The following is a 17,948-nucleotide window of genomic DNA, read 5'->3' on the forward strand; positions in this document are numbered from 1 at the left end:
ATTCTAGAACAGCGTATGCAGTAAGAGTGCAAACATGCAGGTCTCGAACGCAAGGACTGCCCGTGCCACCTTAGCTGCTGCCCTTCACAACTAAGAAGCCAGTGTTCAATGCATCAAAGCTCACGAGCCAAAATAAAACCTCATGAATCTGTCACATATCTGTGCACTGGAGGAAACAGGTTGGGTTGGAAAAGTGATCCCCCTGGAGTTTTCTTAGCACCTTCTAAAATGCCAATAACAACATTTCTCCCACTCTTCAAATTAATTTTAACAGTGAACTGAAGTGATACTTTTTGTTATAGTGACTAGTCAGGTAGACTCCACTGACAACTGAATTGCAGTCTTTATTAAAGTTATTTTACAAATTTACGTCTCCCAATATGAAAAGGCAGCTTCCATTTTAACACGTGCTTTGCAGATTTACATCAGCAGTAGGAAAGGCTTCAGCTGAATAGAGTTCAGTCTTCAAAAACGTGACTACATCCTTCATCTGCAGTCTTTCTATCTCCCAGTTATGGACCTTACCAAAGAAAGGAGAAAATGATCAGTTTGCAAGAAGACAACAGGCAAAATAAAAGCTAGTTTCGAGATCCAAGCATATCAACGTAATATCAAACCAACTGCTCTTCAAAAGCAAGTGCTGGGGCGCCTGGGTGGCTCAGTCCATTGAGAGTCCAACTTCGGCTCAGGTCATGATCTCACAGCTCGTGAGTTCAAGCCCCGTGTCGGGCACTGTGCTGACAGCTCAGAGCCTGGAGCCTGCTTCGGATTCTGTGTCTCCCTCTCTCTCTGCCCCTAACCCACTCGCATTCTGTCTCTGTCTCTCTCAAAAATAAATAAAAACATTAACAAGAAAAAATTTTAAAGCAAGTGCTATCTTATGATTACTCATATTTTAAAGGGTTAGTAAGGGAATGTGCTAGGTAGGGTTGAAGAAAGCTCTATCAGCGAAAATTCTAAAAAGTTTAAAGGTCTCTGGGGCACGTGGGTGGCCCAAATGGTTAAGCATCCAACTCTGGATTTAGGCTCAAGTCATGATCTCATGGTTTGTGGGGGAGAGCCCCATGTCGGGGGCCCTGCTTGGGATTGTCGGTCTCCCTCTCTCTCTGCACCCCCCTCTCAAAAATAAATAAACATTTAAAAAACTAAGGTCCTCTAAAGGGTGGAAAAATCCCTTTCTTGGGATAATCTTCCTTAGAATACATACAATATCCCTTATGGGGAAAAAGCTTAAACAGTAGCCCATTAAGAGAAATGTGGCATCTTAACCTCAGTAATATACATGTAATCCATTTTTGGATAGGAAAGTATCATAATGTAAATGTGAATGTTTACATTTCACATAATATGCAGGACCAAATGAGTGGCAATTAGACAGATCCCAATGCTAACATATATATAAACTCATTCACAAGGTTCTTGCTCCATACAGAGACATCTGGAAAGGCTGGTCACGCAAAGCTGTGGAGTTGGAATCAAGATGAGATGTGAGCTCCCCTCTTACAAGCAGCTAGCTTTTCCTGGAGACATACTTCCTACAGTAGCCTCACACCGGCCCATGAAAACAAAGCTTAAATTCTCATCTTTCCTTCCCTTAAGGAACTCTGGGAAATGAATATGATATCATGGGTCTTAAATAAGAAATTTTTCCTCTTACCAAAAAGGATTAAAGTTGACCAAATGTAGCATTTATAAAACTTCTAGTAAATGACAGCTATCAGCTGAGTAAAAACCAAATCACGTACAGAAATGTTCTTTTCCAAAGAATTACTGCAATACTGCTGACGAATCCCCTAGAGTCCTTGTGACCACCCTCAACCACAACATCCCCAGCAGAACAGACATCAGTCACTGAAGAGTATCTCGTGTGCATTTTCTTCTTACCAAGATTACATGAAAACCCATTACTTTCAAATGCCGCATTTTCATAGCAAGGAATCCTCTGGGGTGGGTTAAATCCAAACAGTAAGTAGATCTAGGAACACACAGCACAGCTACTCTGAAAACAAAAATGCACAAAAGGAGACCCGTTATTAATGAGACTGCACGTACAATCTGCTGTGCTCCTGTTCTTTGCAGATTTCATGGCTGAGCTCTCTGCCAACCATAGGCCTCACCATTCCCCACTGCCCCTCCCGCCCTCCACCTCCTTGTTACTCGGCCTTTACAAACACTCCAGTACATGAAGGCTGCTTTAGAAACTAAAAGCTTGCAATAATGCTTTACGCAGCTATCCCTCAACCACCTTCAAGGATGGCTACATTCTTGATGAGGAAAATATCCAGATAGGAAAGCATTTCAAGGCTTTCCTGTGCAGTGTTCAATCTCTGACCCGAATATAATTATTTATGCTACTAGAAGTACTGATGTAGAAAAACGAAATGGCAAATGATCTCCTTGTATACACATGGTCCAGAGAGAGCAGCATCTGAAAACCAGAGAGACCAAATACAAAACAGGAAATGCTAAGAGAAAGGCCAAACTGTTAAAAAGATAAAATCTGTATGTGTAACAAAATATGGAAGGCATAATTTGTTTTTTCATTGTTCTTGGCCTTTTGGAAAGATTAAGTTGGCTGGGGGGAAAATAAGACATTTGTATCCTTTCTCTCTTCTGTTATACTTTGGCTGTTATCTAAGATAACATAAGAGAAATTTTATCTTTTAAAGGAATGCTCACATTCCTTACTTCTCCTCAGGACTTTAGGCTGAAAGCTTGTACATTTATTAGGCCAGAAAAATGGAGTACCTGAAAAAGAACAATTAGCTTTCACAGAGGTCACAGAGAAAGCTATTCCTTCAGGGGAGATGGGTGACAGTACAGGGAAGATCACAGTGAAACAGATGGACAAGGAACAAGCTAGATGGATGCAGAAAAGGGTAAAGTTAAAGAGTCGTATGAGAATGGAGAGGGATGAGCAGGTTAAGAGTTTGAACGCCTACAGATCTGTTTCTATAACTCTCCCTACGTGTATGTCCTATAAAGCAATCTAGAGACAGGTTCCTTGGGGTCGGGATCCACGTCTGCCTCTACTTCGTGCACCCCGCAGGGCCTAGCAGAGCCTTTGTACGAAGGCTGACCGAACACGGGGTGTCGCAACATGACCGGAAGCACCTGCTTCACTGGCTCGGCAGGACATCCTCTGGGGCACAGTATCACAATTCTCCAGAGACACACGGTTTGTAGTATGCGAGTCAAGGAAACGGCTTATGATTAACTTCAATACAGTCTGACCCATACACAATACAACTTCATTAAAAAGCTAAAGTTTCTCTACCTTTGGAAAGATCCTGGTGGTAGAACAAAATATTTACTGGGTATTTAATTTTCATAGATGCCTTCATTTTTTATGATGACTATTACACTATCTTGTCAAAAGTTTATATTGTACTGATAGTTTCAATTATGTTGACATTGTTTTATTGTAGTATTCAGCTTTAAAACCTGATTTTTAAAAACTTCCTATTAAAAAAAAACACACACACACTGCCTATTTAACAGCTCAACTCCAGTCCACTGTCTTTAATCAATGTCCACATTTACACCTAAGGAGATTAATGGATGAGAAGTCTCTTGGTACATTATAAGTTCTACACAAATATAAGGTCTTAGTATTGTTACTGCTACTTATTATGAAGTCTTTGAGAATTAAGATTTAAATGAACATATGCAAGCAACCTTTGAATATCTGCAGAAGTTACCGCATCCATATGGGAAAATGGAAGCACTTGACTCCTGTTAATATCCATTCTGACTTCAAAATCTGAAAGAAAAGAATTAATTTTTCAAACATTGCTCAAAGTGATTTTCTGTTTCAAAATGTATGCTACCACTACTAATAACGATAACGGCATCAGACAAAAACTATGTCAAGCTTACCACGTGCCAGACTCTAGTCTGGATTTCACACGTATAATCTCATTTATTCACCACAGGAACCCTAGGAGGTGGGCACCACATTTACTGCCGCTTCACGGACAAGGGGCCGGGGGCTGGGGAGGGCCCGAAAACGCAGCACGAGTACGCACAGAGCAAGAGCCCAAATCAGGCAGCCCAGTCTGGGGCCAACGCCGCACTAACCTGCTGTGGAAAACCCATCTTTGTCCAAAATAAAGGAAAATAAATAAAATACGATAGAGGAAAATGTCATAAAGCCCCATACCGATATGGTAATTATGTGGCAACTGTACATTTCTTAAGAAGTATCCTTCTCCCAGGAGGCTACTTAGTGCGTCTGCCACCTTCGCGTTTGGAGATAGCGGTGTGGAAGGCAGCGGCGGCAGCGCTAAGTCTACGGCCTTGGGACAAGAAGCGTCAAGTTTTAGGCAAGTGGCCAAAATACGAAGCTTGTGAATGTTCCTCTCTATGTCACCTAAAAAAAGAGAAAGAAAATCTAGAGTTAAGGAAAAATATTTAGTTACCAAAAAACACTAGTGCCACAGTTAAGATATTCTATTCACGTACGTATGTTTCTGATTATTTGTTTCCTATCGAGAGGAGTCTTCGTGTCTCCCTAGTTCCCAGAGTCTAGATCAGTGCCCATATCAGTTCAGTCTAGATCAGTTCCCAGTGTCTAGATCAGTATTTGATGACCTCTTACAGTTTAAAATCTCTCTCAAGGTGATTTAGTCTAAACTCTTCACTGAGTGATGAGGGAATGCCCAGGAATGTTCAAGTGCCTCATGATTACCCAAAGGCAAAGTCGGGACTAGAATCCAGGTTTCCTGGGTTCAAGGCTGCTTCCCCCACAGTAACCGCTTAAAAAAAATCAGCACGTGGCATTCCTCCCTCACAATTCAACTTCAGAATTTCCTAACATTGTTTTTTCAAAGAATTTAAACTTCTCTGTTCAGACACATGATCAAATTTTGTACATCCGGCCAGATATTGCTTTTCTTTGCTTAATATAAAAGACCAAAAGTCAACAATTAATTTCGTTTCAAGAGTAAATAAATTCACTACTTTGGGAACTATTTGATTGCTTGACCTAGGGGGTGTATCCTCATTGTAGGCCACGAATGACAAAGTGTTTAGAGCTGCAGAAGCTGACTGAACTTGGCTTCAAAGGTGACACGTAAGGATTAGGAATTACAAACATCTCTGATCAAGGCATAGAGAACACCTTGAACACTCTGCCTTTGTACAGGTGCAGACAGTGTAAATAAAAGGAACAACGGGGGCGCCTGGGTGGCTCAGTCGGTTAAGCGTCCGACTTCAGCTCAGGTCACGATCTCGCGGTCCGTGAGTTCGAGCCCCGCATCGGGCTCTGGGCTGATGGCTCAGAGCCTGGAGCCTGCTTCCGATTCTGTGTCTCCCTGTCTCTCTGCCCCTTCCCTGCTCATGCTCTGTCTCTCTCTGTCTCAAAAATAAATTAAAAAATTTTAAAAAACATTAAGAAAAAAATTTTAAAAAAAAGGAACAATGATGACGTGTTTCTTATCCTTGCCTTCTGTATCTGGGATCTGTCATTAAAGGAGGCTGGTTTGCTGGTTTAAAGCATCGGCCTTCAACTTCATCATTTGTGGTGCTGTCCTCAGTAGCATCTGCTCCACCTATGACCCCGTTCGGAATCACAAGGCAGCCAGGGTATTGCCTTATTTTAGTCACCATTGTACACCGACGCCATACCTGATGTCAGCAGCTCATTGATGATGTCCTTTTGGAGAAGCTGATTAATAAGAGCCAGGGGGAAATGGTTCATCAAGCAAAATGAAGACACAGCTTTCAAGAGGTTTTCAGAAGAGATGTGGTGAAGGTAACCAGTCAGAGAACGAGCCATAGCTTCCTGGAACCTTCAGGGGAACAAAGAAAAGTCAGCTTTCAAACATGAACAGAACACAAGGTCATGGTGAGGCGAGTTAGGTGCCAGAGAACCGATGGCTTTAAGGAGTCCAAAGAAAGGAAGTAAGAAAATCAGACTGGCAGGAAGTATTCACATGTCCCTCAGGTCAGGTGGCTACCTCATAATAAATATAGATTCTCAATAAATGCTAGTGAACTACTGTCATATGTCTTATACAGAGCAAATACTTCATAGGCTTTAACTCATTTAACCACTACTAAAGCTTTATGGGGTAGGTATTCTTATTATCCTCTTAAAAAAAGACAAGTAAAAGGTTCATTGAGGTTGAAGAACTTGTCCAAGAAAAAACAGCCAGGAAGTAGCAGAGACAGTGTTGGAACCCAAGTTGTCAGGCTCCAGAGCCTTTTAACCATGATACTGGATTTGTACAATGAGTATGTCTGTAAGGCCTGAAACACCACTGTAGATTCTCCAGCTATCAATATTCTGAGTTAAAAGTAAAAGAACTGCAAGCCTAATCCTACCACCCAGAACCAGTGTTATACAGTGTAACAAAGCAGTTAAACATGCATGAAGAGAGGAAAGAGCACGGTAGGTGAGGTCACTTGCCCAGGGTGACACTGGTGATAAACAGCACAGGCAGGTTCTGAACCCAGGTCAGTCAGAATCTTAGACAGCAGCTATCTATCATTATGGGACATGCAAAGTACTGAGATAGCACACAGCAAAGTAAGTAGATAGAGCTTTGGGGATAAAGAGAATTTCAACAAGTGGAAAAGACAGATCATTTTAAACTGAGCAAAGAAATGGAGCCCTGAAAGTGCGTGCTATCTGTGCTATTGTAAGGAGCTGGTGGGGCCACGGTGCAGAGTGAAGGCAAGCGCACCCGTGAACGAGCCCTTTGCACAGTGAGCCTGCAGAGGAAAAAGTCTCAGATCAGCTGGTAGGTCCCAGGGGCAGCAGGAGGGGGTGAGGGAGACAGTGGAGGCCAGGGCAGGCTGAGCAGGACTGTGGGAGTTACAATGGGATGGGAAGAAGGGGAAAGATCCCAGAGAAGGCAGTGAGGCGAGAAAGGACGGGCTGCAGAAGACCGCTTCTGGAGCCTGGGTGCTGATCACCTCTCGAATCTTCTCATCCCATTCCTGCCGTTCCTCGTGTTTTAGCAGCACCCAACTACGCGTCCTTGCCTGCACATGCTCTGCTGTTTCTTTCCTCCCAGACTGAATATGGAGTCCTTTCTGCTCAGAATCTTCCTTCCTGCTTATCTTCCTATGGTTACCTCCTACTGCTCCATCTTCTAAGATCTGCTTAGGAACCACCTCTCCAGGCAGCACTGCTTGGCATTCATCCTGAACTTCCAGGTCACCAGGCTGGCTAGTGTCCTGGCACAGTCTTCCTCTATTGCCATTTATCCTGCATAAAATTCTCTCACTCCAATTTCTATGCTGTATTCAATTGCCAAAATCTACCTTACCCATTACATAGAATCCTGGCAAAAAAGGATTGTGTCTTGGGGCGCCTGGCTGGCTCGGTGGGAAGGGCACGGGACCCTTGATCTTATGGTTATGAGTTCAAGTCCCACGTTGCATATAGAGATTACTTAAAAATAAAATCTTAAAAAAAAAAAAAGGATGTGTCTCATTCATCTTTGTCCTAAGTAGCCACGTGCTCAGTATACGTTTTCTGACTAAATAAACAAATTTAGATGAGGAAGACATGAGGAAGAGAAGATTAGCAGAAAAGAATCAAGAATAATGAGTTAAAAACTCACCCTGTTGGGTGCATTAAACATGTAGTTTTTTACGTGTTAATCAGACCTCAATAAAGTGGTTTAAAACATCACTTCACATAGTATTTAGTAAACAGTAAATAACTGCTGGAGGAGGAAGAGGAAGGGGGGAGAAGAGGAGGAAGAAAAGAAAGAGAAAGAAGAGGAAGAAGATACATGGTGACCACATGCAAACCACAGAAGTCCTGGAGTCCAGAGGCACACTAAGGACCAGAGATGCAAATCTGGGATTATTTACAGGGTGGTAAGTACAGATCAAGAAGAAACCAAAGGACTGAAAGGACAGCTTAACCGTTACAATGTTTTCTTCCTTGGGTTTCAAACCCAGGAACATATTCTGGATTTAACACACCCTGTCTCCCAGAGGCCATCACATAAACAAAATGATTAACGTACAACATGTGGATATACAATACGCTCAGCCAAATCTTCTACCGCTGTCTTCCAGTCAACTTATTTCCCAAATGCTCTGAGCTGGCCTGCTTTTAAAATCTTGCCACTACAGCCTAAGACCCCAGCATCCTTTCTCTCTCTTCCGGAGAGTGTTCATTTGGTACCTACCATTTACTGCCTTCCTCTGGATATCCAGCCCTGTCTCCTTAAGCGGGGTAGAAGAACAGGGAACACAATGTAACAATGTCGACCAAGTTGTCTCTTGCAATGCTTACAATAGGCTGAAAAACTCCCTAACCACCCAGTGCTTTTTCTCCTAATACCATGGAATCTGTGCAGCTGTTTCTGGAGTTTTAATTATCACTGCTTGACGGTGTTTGTCAAGAAAGTGCAGGAGGTACATGGGAGCCAGCCTCAAAGACAAGCGTGGGAGTAGAGAAAGACCAAATTTGGGGGTACTTTTAAACCTTTATTAGATGCCTATTCAGTGCCAGGTCTTGTGCTCAGTTCAGAATAACAAGAACCTGGGCCTCACCCTAGAGAGCTTTCCAACTGAGAAGCAGAGACAGGCTTATTGATAAGTGATTACAACTCTGTGTCAGGGCTCCACCGGAGATTCATAGATATGACAAGCACAAGGGCTCTGATGGGGACAAGTAGGGAAGGCATGGGAAATGCAGCACAGACTGAGTTTTTCAGTACGATGGAGGGTATAGTGGGCAGCTGCTTTTCAGTGGGCCAAGGATTCTTGGGTTACGTGCTCCAAAGCGACGGGCATGTGACCCAAACCCAGTCAACCAGACTTGCTGTTTTAGAAATTTGAATCCTGAGGGAAAACCACAGGGACAGAAAGCAGCTGCAGTCAAGTAAGTTACCTGATGGCAAAGTGATGGCCTGTGACTCTTGCCACTGAGACCCTCAGAACTGCCCTAGTTTATTCCTGCCAGCCTGTGACCTACGCTGTAAGTTTTTTTTGTAATCTAACAATTACTATGTGCCGGGCACTGCTTTAAGAACCTAACACAGGTTAACTCATTTAATCCTCATAACAACCCAATGTGATTAGAAATAATTCTTACTTCTGATCCCCATTTTAATAGATGATGAAACTGAGGCACAGACAAGTAACTTGCTGACAGTTAAGTAGCTAACAAATGGCAGAGCTGAGATTCAAACCTAAGCAGACTCCGGAGTCTGGGCTTTTAATCACTCTTCTAGCAAGTGACATTTTATATGCATTTTGGGTTTCAGTGAATCCAATCTGATCTAGAAAGGGAGAAAAGATGTTCTGGGTGGAAAGCAGAGGTATGAAAGAGCCCAGCACATCTGAGGAGCTGCTGTATTTAACAGAAGTGCATGGTTGTGGTTAAAAATGAAAATTATAGAAAGCAGTAGTCTGGGACCAATTGAATAGTCAGAGTGAAAATTGAACTATGAACTCAGGAGCTGAGGCAATAAGCTGGGAGAGTTTGAAATGAAGACTCCTATGCTGAATTAACAAATATGTCATAATGAACAAAGAAACAAGCAAGGCAAAAAAGAAAAAAGAACAGCAAAAATAAAATAAAATAAAGTTCTGTTTAACTTCTCAAATAAAGTATACTAATGTTTTATTTGTTGATATAGATAATGACCATGGATCTGTTCACTTGTAACAATCCATTAAGATTATGATAATATGTAATCTTCTCTTGAAGTATGTTATGCAGCAATAAACAAATTAAAAAAAAAAAAACAAGTACATACTCTTGGGTCTGGCATTTGTAGAAGTGATTGAGAGAAGAATACACGTGAAGAATAGAGATAATGCTTTTCATGTTTAGAGAAGCAGGATCATCTATCACTTTTTTCATGAACAAGTCCATCAAATCAGTATGTCGGAAGCCAAGGTCTTCAAGTAAAATGAGGAGAAAGAGAACCTTTAAAAGAGTGAATTGAGGAAAAACTTTTAATAATTATAGTATGCTACCAGTAATTGTTTTAGATCTCAAAAAATTTAAACAGCAATAGAACTGTCTGAAGAGAATATTCTCCACAAAGAAACAGTTCTCTCTTCCTCACGAAATCTGTTCCAGTAATTCTTGAATCAGATATTAATACTATCTTTTTATAAGCTGAGAACCAGAGCATACAATGGTTTCCATATTTCTAAATCATTTCCTATAGGTTTTTCATACAACAGATATGAAAACTACTTTAAATACACCTTTTCTGAGGTTTTTCAAAATGACTGAATCATTTTGAACTATTCCCTCTTCCAAACCCAGACACTTCCTACATCCAAAAGGAAGAGAGAACATGTAAGAGGGAACTCAAAAATTTCTCTATTCCACATTGAGCTGTACAAATGAGAACAGAGATGAAATACTATGATTAAATTAAAATTTCCAGTCCACTTCTCATTTCCCTCTTGGAACTTCTCACAATTAGTGCTTCTCTTTCCAAAGAAAATTTCCATGGCAATCTCAATATATACTTTACCCTCCAAGGTAAAGTGAATCTAGTGATCTAACGCAATTACCACTGCTTCGTCACAAAAAGAAATTTTTACCAGCTGCTTCTAGATATTTATATTGCTAACACAGCCCCCAAATTTAAAGGTTCTTACTCTGGAGGAAACAAGACAACTTTTCATAAATAGAAAATAGGCATGATCATTAAGTAATGGCATTTTATTCTTCCAAATGCATAAGCCTGTCACATTACCCATTTTTATTATTCTAAATCTAAAAAAGTAAAAGCAGAAACAGAAATAATCCTAATTATCCAGGGTACCACACAACTGGTTTTTTTTGAAAAACAAATAGAAGAGCAAACTTTGGACAATATAATTTTTATTTCAGAAAGATAGTCAAAAGATTGAATAGTATATTAACAGGTAACTCCTAGACATAAATGATAAGGAGCTGATTTTTCAAAAGTAAATCCAACATTGGAATATTTTGCTCTATTAACTGCTATAAAGCTGATAGAGAAATACTCAGAATGGGAAATGAATTGATACGCTTCTCCCAAGTTTCTGAGGCTTATTCTAAACTGCTAACAAACTTACTTGTTTTAACTTCCAGATGTCAATAGTTGTAGCCACATAATCTGCTATTCCCTTAAAAAGATCTAAATTACGGTATCGGAGGTCTCTGCAAGACTGCAGTATGTTGATCAATACTTTAAAAGGACTCCCATGGATATTACCTTTAAGAATGAGTTAAATAAACAAACAAAAATTACCACATGGCTTTGAACGTAACATCCAAGATACTCTACACTCGATACTTTTGTTTCTTTAGAAAAAAAAAAAATAGCACTGTACTTTGTAAAAAACAAAGGCAAAAATAAAATTCAGATCTAATCATATCATCAGATAGTGTCTGTATAACAGCAAAGATCTTAAGACAAACAAAACAAATACAGTCCTCAACAGTAGGTCAGATGCTAAGAATCATGAAAGAAAAATTCCTCTTACCTAGGACCATCTTACTGCATTCATTCAGAAGTGTAATAGAGCGGTGATTCATGGCAGCTAAAGCCTCAAACATGTGCTGGCTATTCAAATCGGAAAACCTGTCTAATTCTCTCAAGGCTTTCATCTAAAGAAAACAAACTTTAATTTATAACTTGTGGCAAAGTAAAGTAAATTTATCTTTAAGTAAAAAGGATAAAGTTTGAGCAGAATGACTCAAATAGATACACAGGTTAAACACATATATTTGTATATACAAAAAATATAAATCTGCATCTATTATTTCACTTTAGCAAAGTTATAACCCAAAAGCACAACAATGTCCTCCTAAAAAACTGACTTCAGGAACTGATAGCAGGTCGTAAGAAATTTTTTTTTTCAAATCCTGCCACTAGAGGAAATCCAAAATGTGTTTACCTCCAGTTTCCTTTTAAGAGCAATTGGTGCGTCTTTTCCAACACATTTCATCACAGCTTGTAATGTGAAGACACGTTCAATTTTCCAGACTTGCTGATCGGCTAGTATCCTGTAATTATACACAATAAACACCACAATTCTAGTATCTGAAAACCAAAGTTATCTTAGAAGTCATTTGGTCCTGCTCCTAATTCTAGGCAAGGAAGATGAAGCCCATAAAAATAATGTGCCTTCCCACGGGGGAGTGTAAGTAGTTAAAGATGCAGGGCCAGCCCAGCACTGTCCTCTCACATTATTCTGCTACCATTATGAATAAACAAATCACATCAGGAGATTATAATAAGACATCCCAATGCACAGTCAATGAAAAAGGAAACTAACTACTATCCTCACAGACCTATGGCAACAGATCAGTTGCAGCAATTTTATAAATTATAAAACTCAAGCCCCTTTTCAGGCCAAGTCAGCGATACGTAACCTCCCCATGGTGCCCAAATGACCGTGATGAGCGGAACACATGTCAATTCTCCCCCAGCCCACATCAGTACTGTGTTTTAAGATCAATTTAGAATTCACTATTACCCACACTTTTTTTTAATGGTAGACCCTAAAAGAAGTATTATTTCTAGCTTTTCCTGATCCAGAGTCAGGATTTGAAGTTTACTAAGGTACTGAAGACTATACTACAACAAAGTCTCCCCCCACCCAAAAAAGGCAGGTCAGCTTTCCTCTTGGTTTTTGACTGGAGATATAAAAGGGATAGAGAATGCCACATGAAAAAAGCGTAAGACAGGACTCACCGCACTCCTGCTCGAAGAACATCCACATTCTTGCATGGCTCCATTGCCTCTAAAACAGTTGACAAAACTGAAAGACATTTCTCATCACACTCATTGATACGTTCCTATTGAAATATAATTACAAGAACACTGCAGATGATAAGCCCAGAGCAGACGATCTCACCAAAGCAAAACTGCTGAACTGATGCTTTCAATTATATGACTAAGTATCAAACCAATAATTCATAGCCAGCCCACAAGAAACAACATCTTTGGGAAATGAAATGTATTATGTAGTGAATTTCCCAAATAACCAACACACGCTTTTGTGCACCAACACTTTTTACATTCATCATTACCACTGAAAATCCATTTGGTACTGATCATATTCAGAAGCTTCTGAAGTAACTTTTATCAAACATTATTTTGACTTCTTCTTAGGACTCAAGTTCAGCATGAAGACAACAAATGCAGTAACGTAAGAGCTACTGAGGTATACACGGTAACCTGTCCATCCCCAAAGAAACTCAGATAGCTGTTCTCTTACAATTTCTCTCTGTCCTTTCCCGGTTATCATATTGTAGCTTCAGTTGTGAATCTTCTGGTCCACATCTGCTATCACATTTTACCACTGGGTCCCAAGGGGGGCTCCAGGCCCCCAGCTCCATCTCTCAGATCTCCTGGATTAGGGTACTAATCTAGATTCTAGGAATGGCGGTGGGCATAATTCGGAAAGTTAATAGTGACAACACAGTGTATCTAGTACTCTACAACTTAATCACAACCGGTTCATACACCTCACAAAAGTAGTTGTGAACACATGTGAGAAAACTTGGGCTGCAAGAGGTATGCTCTTCTGCTAAAATGGCATGACCAACAAGGCACAAAGTCTTAGGTTAGAACCAGGTAATGAGAAGAAATGGAGAAGGCCGAAAGAAAAAGAAAGGTCTCATTCCCATGGGAGGGTTTCCATATCAATTTGCAACATTCCATCATTATCCGCTGTGAAAGGAAAGACCAAGTGACTGAAGGACAAATTCAGCAATGACATACTGAGCTTTCATCTCCAGCCAAACTGTCTTTACAACATTCCAACAGGTCAGCAAGACACAACTGTACCTAAAGATATACTGACTCCAAATATCCACTGCTCATACCTCACCAATGCAGAGGCTAAGCTGATGGGGATACTTGTCCAAAATCCAGTAAGAGCATTGCTAACCAGGTGGTGACTAACTGGAATCACTTTTAAATAACTGTGCAGACAACACAGTCTACCAAATAAACAGAATAAAGGCATATTCTGTGGTTTAAGCACACACACACACAAATCAAAATTCATTCTTAATGAAGGATGGATGGAAATCAGAGTAACATAAAAAGTTAAATACAGTTATATGCCTATGAGCTTAATTCTTCAATTCTATAATAGGAAGGACTACACGTGAGATCATCCTCAAGAAATTTAAAAATTATTGGGACACCTGAGTGGCTCAGTCGGTTAAGTGTCTGACTTCCACTCAGGTCATGATCTCACAGTCTGTGGGTTTGAGCTCCACATCAGGTTCTGTGCTGACAGCTCAGGGCCTGGAGCCTGCTTCGGATTCTGTGTCTCCCTCTCTCTCTCTGCCCCTCCCCTGCTCATGCTCTGTCTCGGTCTCTGTCTCTCTCTCTCTCTCAAAAATAAATAAACATTAAAAAAATTAAATAAAAAAGAAATTTAAAAATTATTTAATCCTGATCATTGAGTTTAAAAGATGAGATGTCCACCCTTAAAAGGTACACAATTAGTTGAATGGGCTATCATTTCATCATCACATCTGGTGGTGTTTCCACTCATACAGTGATCTAGAATATAAATTTGAACATGTTGACACTTTGCTTAAAATACTTCATGGATCCCCACTGCCTATAGGATAACTCCAAACTCCTTACCCAGACATAAAAGGCTCTTCATGATTGAGCTCCGCCCCCCTTTCCAGTCTCAGTCTTGCCTCTATACGCATAACCCCTCCTCCTTGACCACAATTACACAATTTCCTCCGTACTACCTCAAACACACAACCCCAATATTCTATACTTCAGCACCACTGAACTACTTCCAGCTCCCCCAAACCTGCCAAACTTCTCTTCTGAATAGGCAATCTTCTCTGCTTCAAATACCATCCCTTTCACTATCAATCTCTCACAAGCTGCTGCTCATTCAACTTAGGTATCATCTCCTACTGGGCTTGAATTCTTGTTCTACTATGAACTAGGTATTTGCTAATTTACTCAGCAAATCAAGACCTACAAAGAGTGACATTCACAGCAAGGTAACTTCGGCCAGGTTATTTAACCTCTCTAAGCCTCAATTTACTAATCATTAGTAAGATGATAGCATCTATTTAAAAAAATTTTTTTAATGTTTATTGATTTTTGAGAGACAAAGCGTGAGTGGGGGAGGAGCAGAGAGAGAGGGAGACACAGAATCCAAAGTAGGCGCCAGGCTCTGAGCCGTCAGCACAGAGCCTGACGTGGGGCTTGAACCCACGAATCGTGAGATCGTGACCCGAGCCGAAGTCTGGCGCTTAACCCACTGACTCACCCAGGCGCCCCAGTAGTACATATTTTAAAGGCTACACTGAGGATTATATGAGACAATTCTGTTTTCAAACTTTGTACGTGTGTCTCTGCCTCAAACACTAACCCTGTACCCTCCTCCCCTGTCTCTTCTTCCCATCATGAAAGCCATCTCCTGACTAAGCTGTTAAGTCTGTTACACACTCTTACAAGACTATAGTTTTCCTTCATTGCACTTAAAGCTCCATGCGGCCGTTATTTTGTTCATAATTATATCCCCTTGCACTCAGCACAGTGCCTATAATTTAGTAAATGTACGAGTTATTAAACAAATGTTGGTTATTTTTATAATTGCCTACAAAATATTTGTCTTCCCTTCCCTTTCCCTTTCCATAGGGAAAAGAGGAATGAGGTCTCCTAAATCTTTCTCTCTAGTAGCAACTGCAGTAACTGATACACTATTGATACGAAATAAATGTTAATTGTATGAATAAAAGAATCCACTAGCTGTCTGACTTTAGCCAAGTTGTTTAACATCATCAACTCTGTTTTTTCATCTGCAAAACTGAGGTAAACATCGACCTTGCAGGGCTATTGAGAGGATTAATTAAACTAGGAAAAAGTGCAGGTACTCAACAAATATTAGTTCTCCCCTCTTCCCTTCTTTCCTGCCTTCCACTAACCAACATTTCCTTGTATGTTTTGTATCTCTCCTCATTTTAGTCCTCACTATTGGTTAACTCTGGAGAAGAAAAAACGGCACAAGCTTTCATAAATGTCCATAGCAAAAGGAAGGAAAGGCCCAGTCAACTTAAGGTTTCTAAATCACATATATGCAAAAACAAATATAAACTACCATTCCACTGATAATCTCTTCCAAGGACGATACTTCTCTATTTCCCCTCAGTCTTTCAAAGTATGCCATGTCGAGAAAAACGATATTTAGGTCGCCTTTTGATTTTACCTGGACCACTCTCAGCAAAGTCTGTACCAGCAGACTGTTCTGAGGAATTCCCAGCTTCACTACAGCATGAAGACTGAACAGCAGGTGGTCACAGTGCATGATCTTGGCTTCTCTCATCACTTGTTCACACAGTTGGCTAAATGCAGGGTGGTTAAACATCAGTTGTTTCTCAATGCGTTTCTGGTCATCAGACATCCTTTTGGCAATGGTCCACATTGCTGAAATATAGTTACTACTGGGGAAAGTAGATGCTTCTGAAAATGTATCTAACACATCACTCAGAGAACTACACTCCCGAGACAGTTTTCTATAGTTGACAGGGGTTGGTTTTGTTTCCTTGGTGAGAACATCTTCATTGGAGGCCTCGTGATGAAAGTTTATCTTCAGTCCCTCGTCAGAGAAAAGAGAGTGTTTTGAATCAAAGGAGAGTCTTCTAGGACAAAGCACTCTGCTAACTGTAAGGACTGTTTCAGTGCTTACGCCCTTTGTTTGAAAGTCGTCTCTTGATTTAAAAATTAAGGCATCCTGAAAAAGGTACCTAATAGATGACTGCACTCTATTGCCAAAGTCACTTAAGAGAAGGTTTCTTAGGTTTGAATTGTATGAAAAAACAATTCTGGGTCTGGAAAATCCCAAAGGATACAGCCTCATAGTTCTGCTTGTTGGAACGAAAGTACTGAATTGTCTGAGGTTCCATAAAAAGGAACTTGCTCTGTTCATCATTTTGCTATCCACTCAAACACTTTCAACTCGCTTTAAAGTAGTCTATGTAACACAAATGCCACTTCTATGAGTGAAAGAGAAGACATACCGTTGTTTTCCTGTGGGGGAAAGGGTTATAAAAGGAATACAAATCAAAGCAAAACTTTTACTTAAAGAAACGAAATGAATTTAACAGAGACTAAAGTGAGAACCTATGGAGACATTAAAGATTAAAACGGTAAAAGTGCTTTACCAACATGGGCTTCCTCCACATCCACCAATGTGTACACTGTCTCAGAGAAGCCAGGTTACTTTGGAAGTAGTCATCGTATAAATGAGTTTTAAAAATAAGTAGAGTGGGGTTTCTGGTGGAAAGTGTTCCCACAAAGTTTCCTTTTAAGAAAGGAATTTTATGTTACCATTGCCTGGAGAGATCTTCAATGAGAAAGTTTTAACGTTGGCGGATATTTTTTTTTTTTTAATGAAATTTATTGTCAAATTGGTTTCCATACAACACCCAGTGCTCATCCCAACAGGTGCCCTCCTCAATGCCCATCACCCACTTTCCCCTCCCTCCTACCCCCCATGACGGATACTTTTCAACATGAAGATTTAGCAACTGCCAAACCCGGACTTGTAAGAATAGGGACTGGGACAAGTAGAACCGCTGAGGAAAGGAAGCAATAAACCAAAGTGACGCTTGCATGCGGCCTGCGCTTAGGAGATAGATACATGAGCCAGTATCACCAGATCTCAGAAAATGTTAGGAGCCAGTGCTGAGCCACCCAATATTAACCCACCTCCCTAAACTTAATGCCCGAGCAACTCCTGAGACTTTTCTCCAAAAAGCAAGAAGTCTATGGTACAGGGCTGCCAACTGTTCCCGCCTATGCTCGTCGCCCACCCGCCTATGCTCGTCGCCCACTCACCTGAGGTCAGAGCCCCGTGGTTCTATACAGGCGCAGCCATGACAGCTTCCCCGCGAGCTGCGCGTATCGCGAGGTTTTACGGATCCCTCATAGGTCAAAAAGCTCCCGTTCGCGGTAGTTGGCGAGGTTAACTTCCTGAGAAGAAAGCCT

At 40.7% G+C, this 17,948-nt stretch overlaps 1 protein-coding gene across 1 annotated transcript; it reads right to left on the reverse strand.

Moving 5' to 3' along the window:
• Nucleotides 1-324: 324 nt before the first annotated feature.
• Nucleotides 325-17,945, reverse strand: FASTKD2 (FAST kinase domains 2). Its single transcript, XM_060623194.3, has 12 exons — nucleotides 17,799-17,945; nucleotides 16,168-16,988; nucleotides 12,663-12,766; nucleotides 11,863-11,971; nucleotides 11,449-11,572; nucleotides 11,038-11,177; nucleotides 9,732-9,904; nucleotides 5,629-5,792; nucleotides 4,163-4,372; nucleotides 3,679-3,763; nucleotides 1,885-1,999; nucleotides 325-520 (listed from the first exon to the last, which is right to left on the reverse strand). The coding sequence occupies exons 2-12, from the start codon at nucleotides 16,888-16,890 to the stop codon at nucleotides 401-403; spliced, it is 2,067 nt and encodes a 688-aa protein (XP_060479177.3). The 5' UTR covers nucleotides 16,891-16,988; nucleotides 17,799-17,945; the 3' UTR covers nucleotides 325-400.
• Between the last annotated feature and the right edge of the window lie 3 nt (nucleotides 17,946-17,948).

The sequence above is a fragment of the Panthera onca genome, chromosome C1 (assembly GCF_046562875.1).
Source record: "Panthera onca isolate mPanOnc1 chromosome C1, mPanOnc1 haplotype 2, whole genome shotgun sequence".
Classification (NCBI taxonomy): Eukaryota; Metazoa; Chordata; class Mammalia; order Carnivora; family Felidae; genus Panthera; species Panthera onca.

Bases quoted from the DNA above. Each gene is read 5' to 3' on its own strand.
- FASTKD2 (XM_060623194.3), bottom strand. From the start codon at position 16,890: ATGATGAACAGAGCAAGTTCCTTTTTATGGAACCTCAGACAATTCAGT. The intron at 12,767-16,167 runs GTAAAATCAAAA...ATATTTCAATAG, and splicing joins CTTTGCTGAGAGTGGTCCAG to GAACGTATCAATGAGTGTGA. The intron at 11,178-11,448 runs GTAAGAGGAATT...TCATTCTTAAAG, and splicing joins ATGCAGTAAGATGGTCCTAG to GTAATATCCATGGGAGTCCT.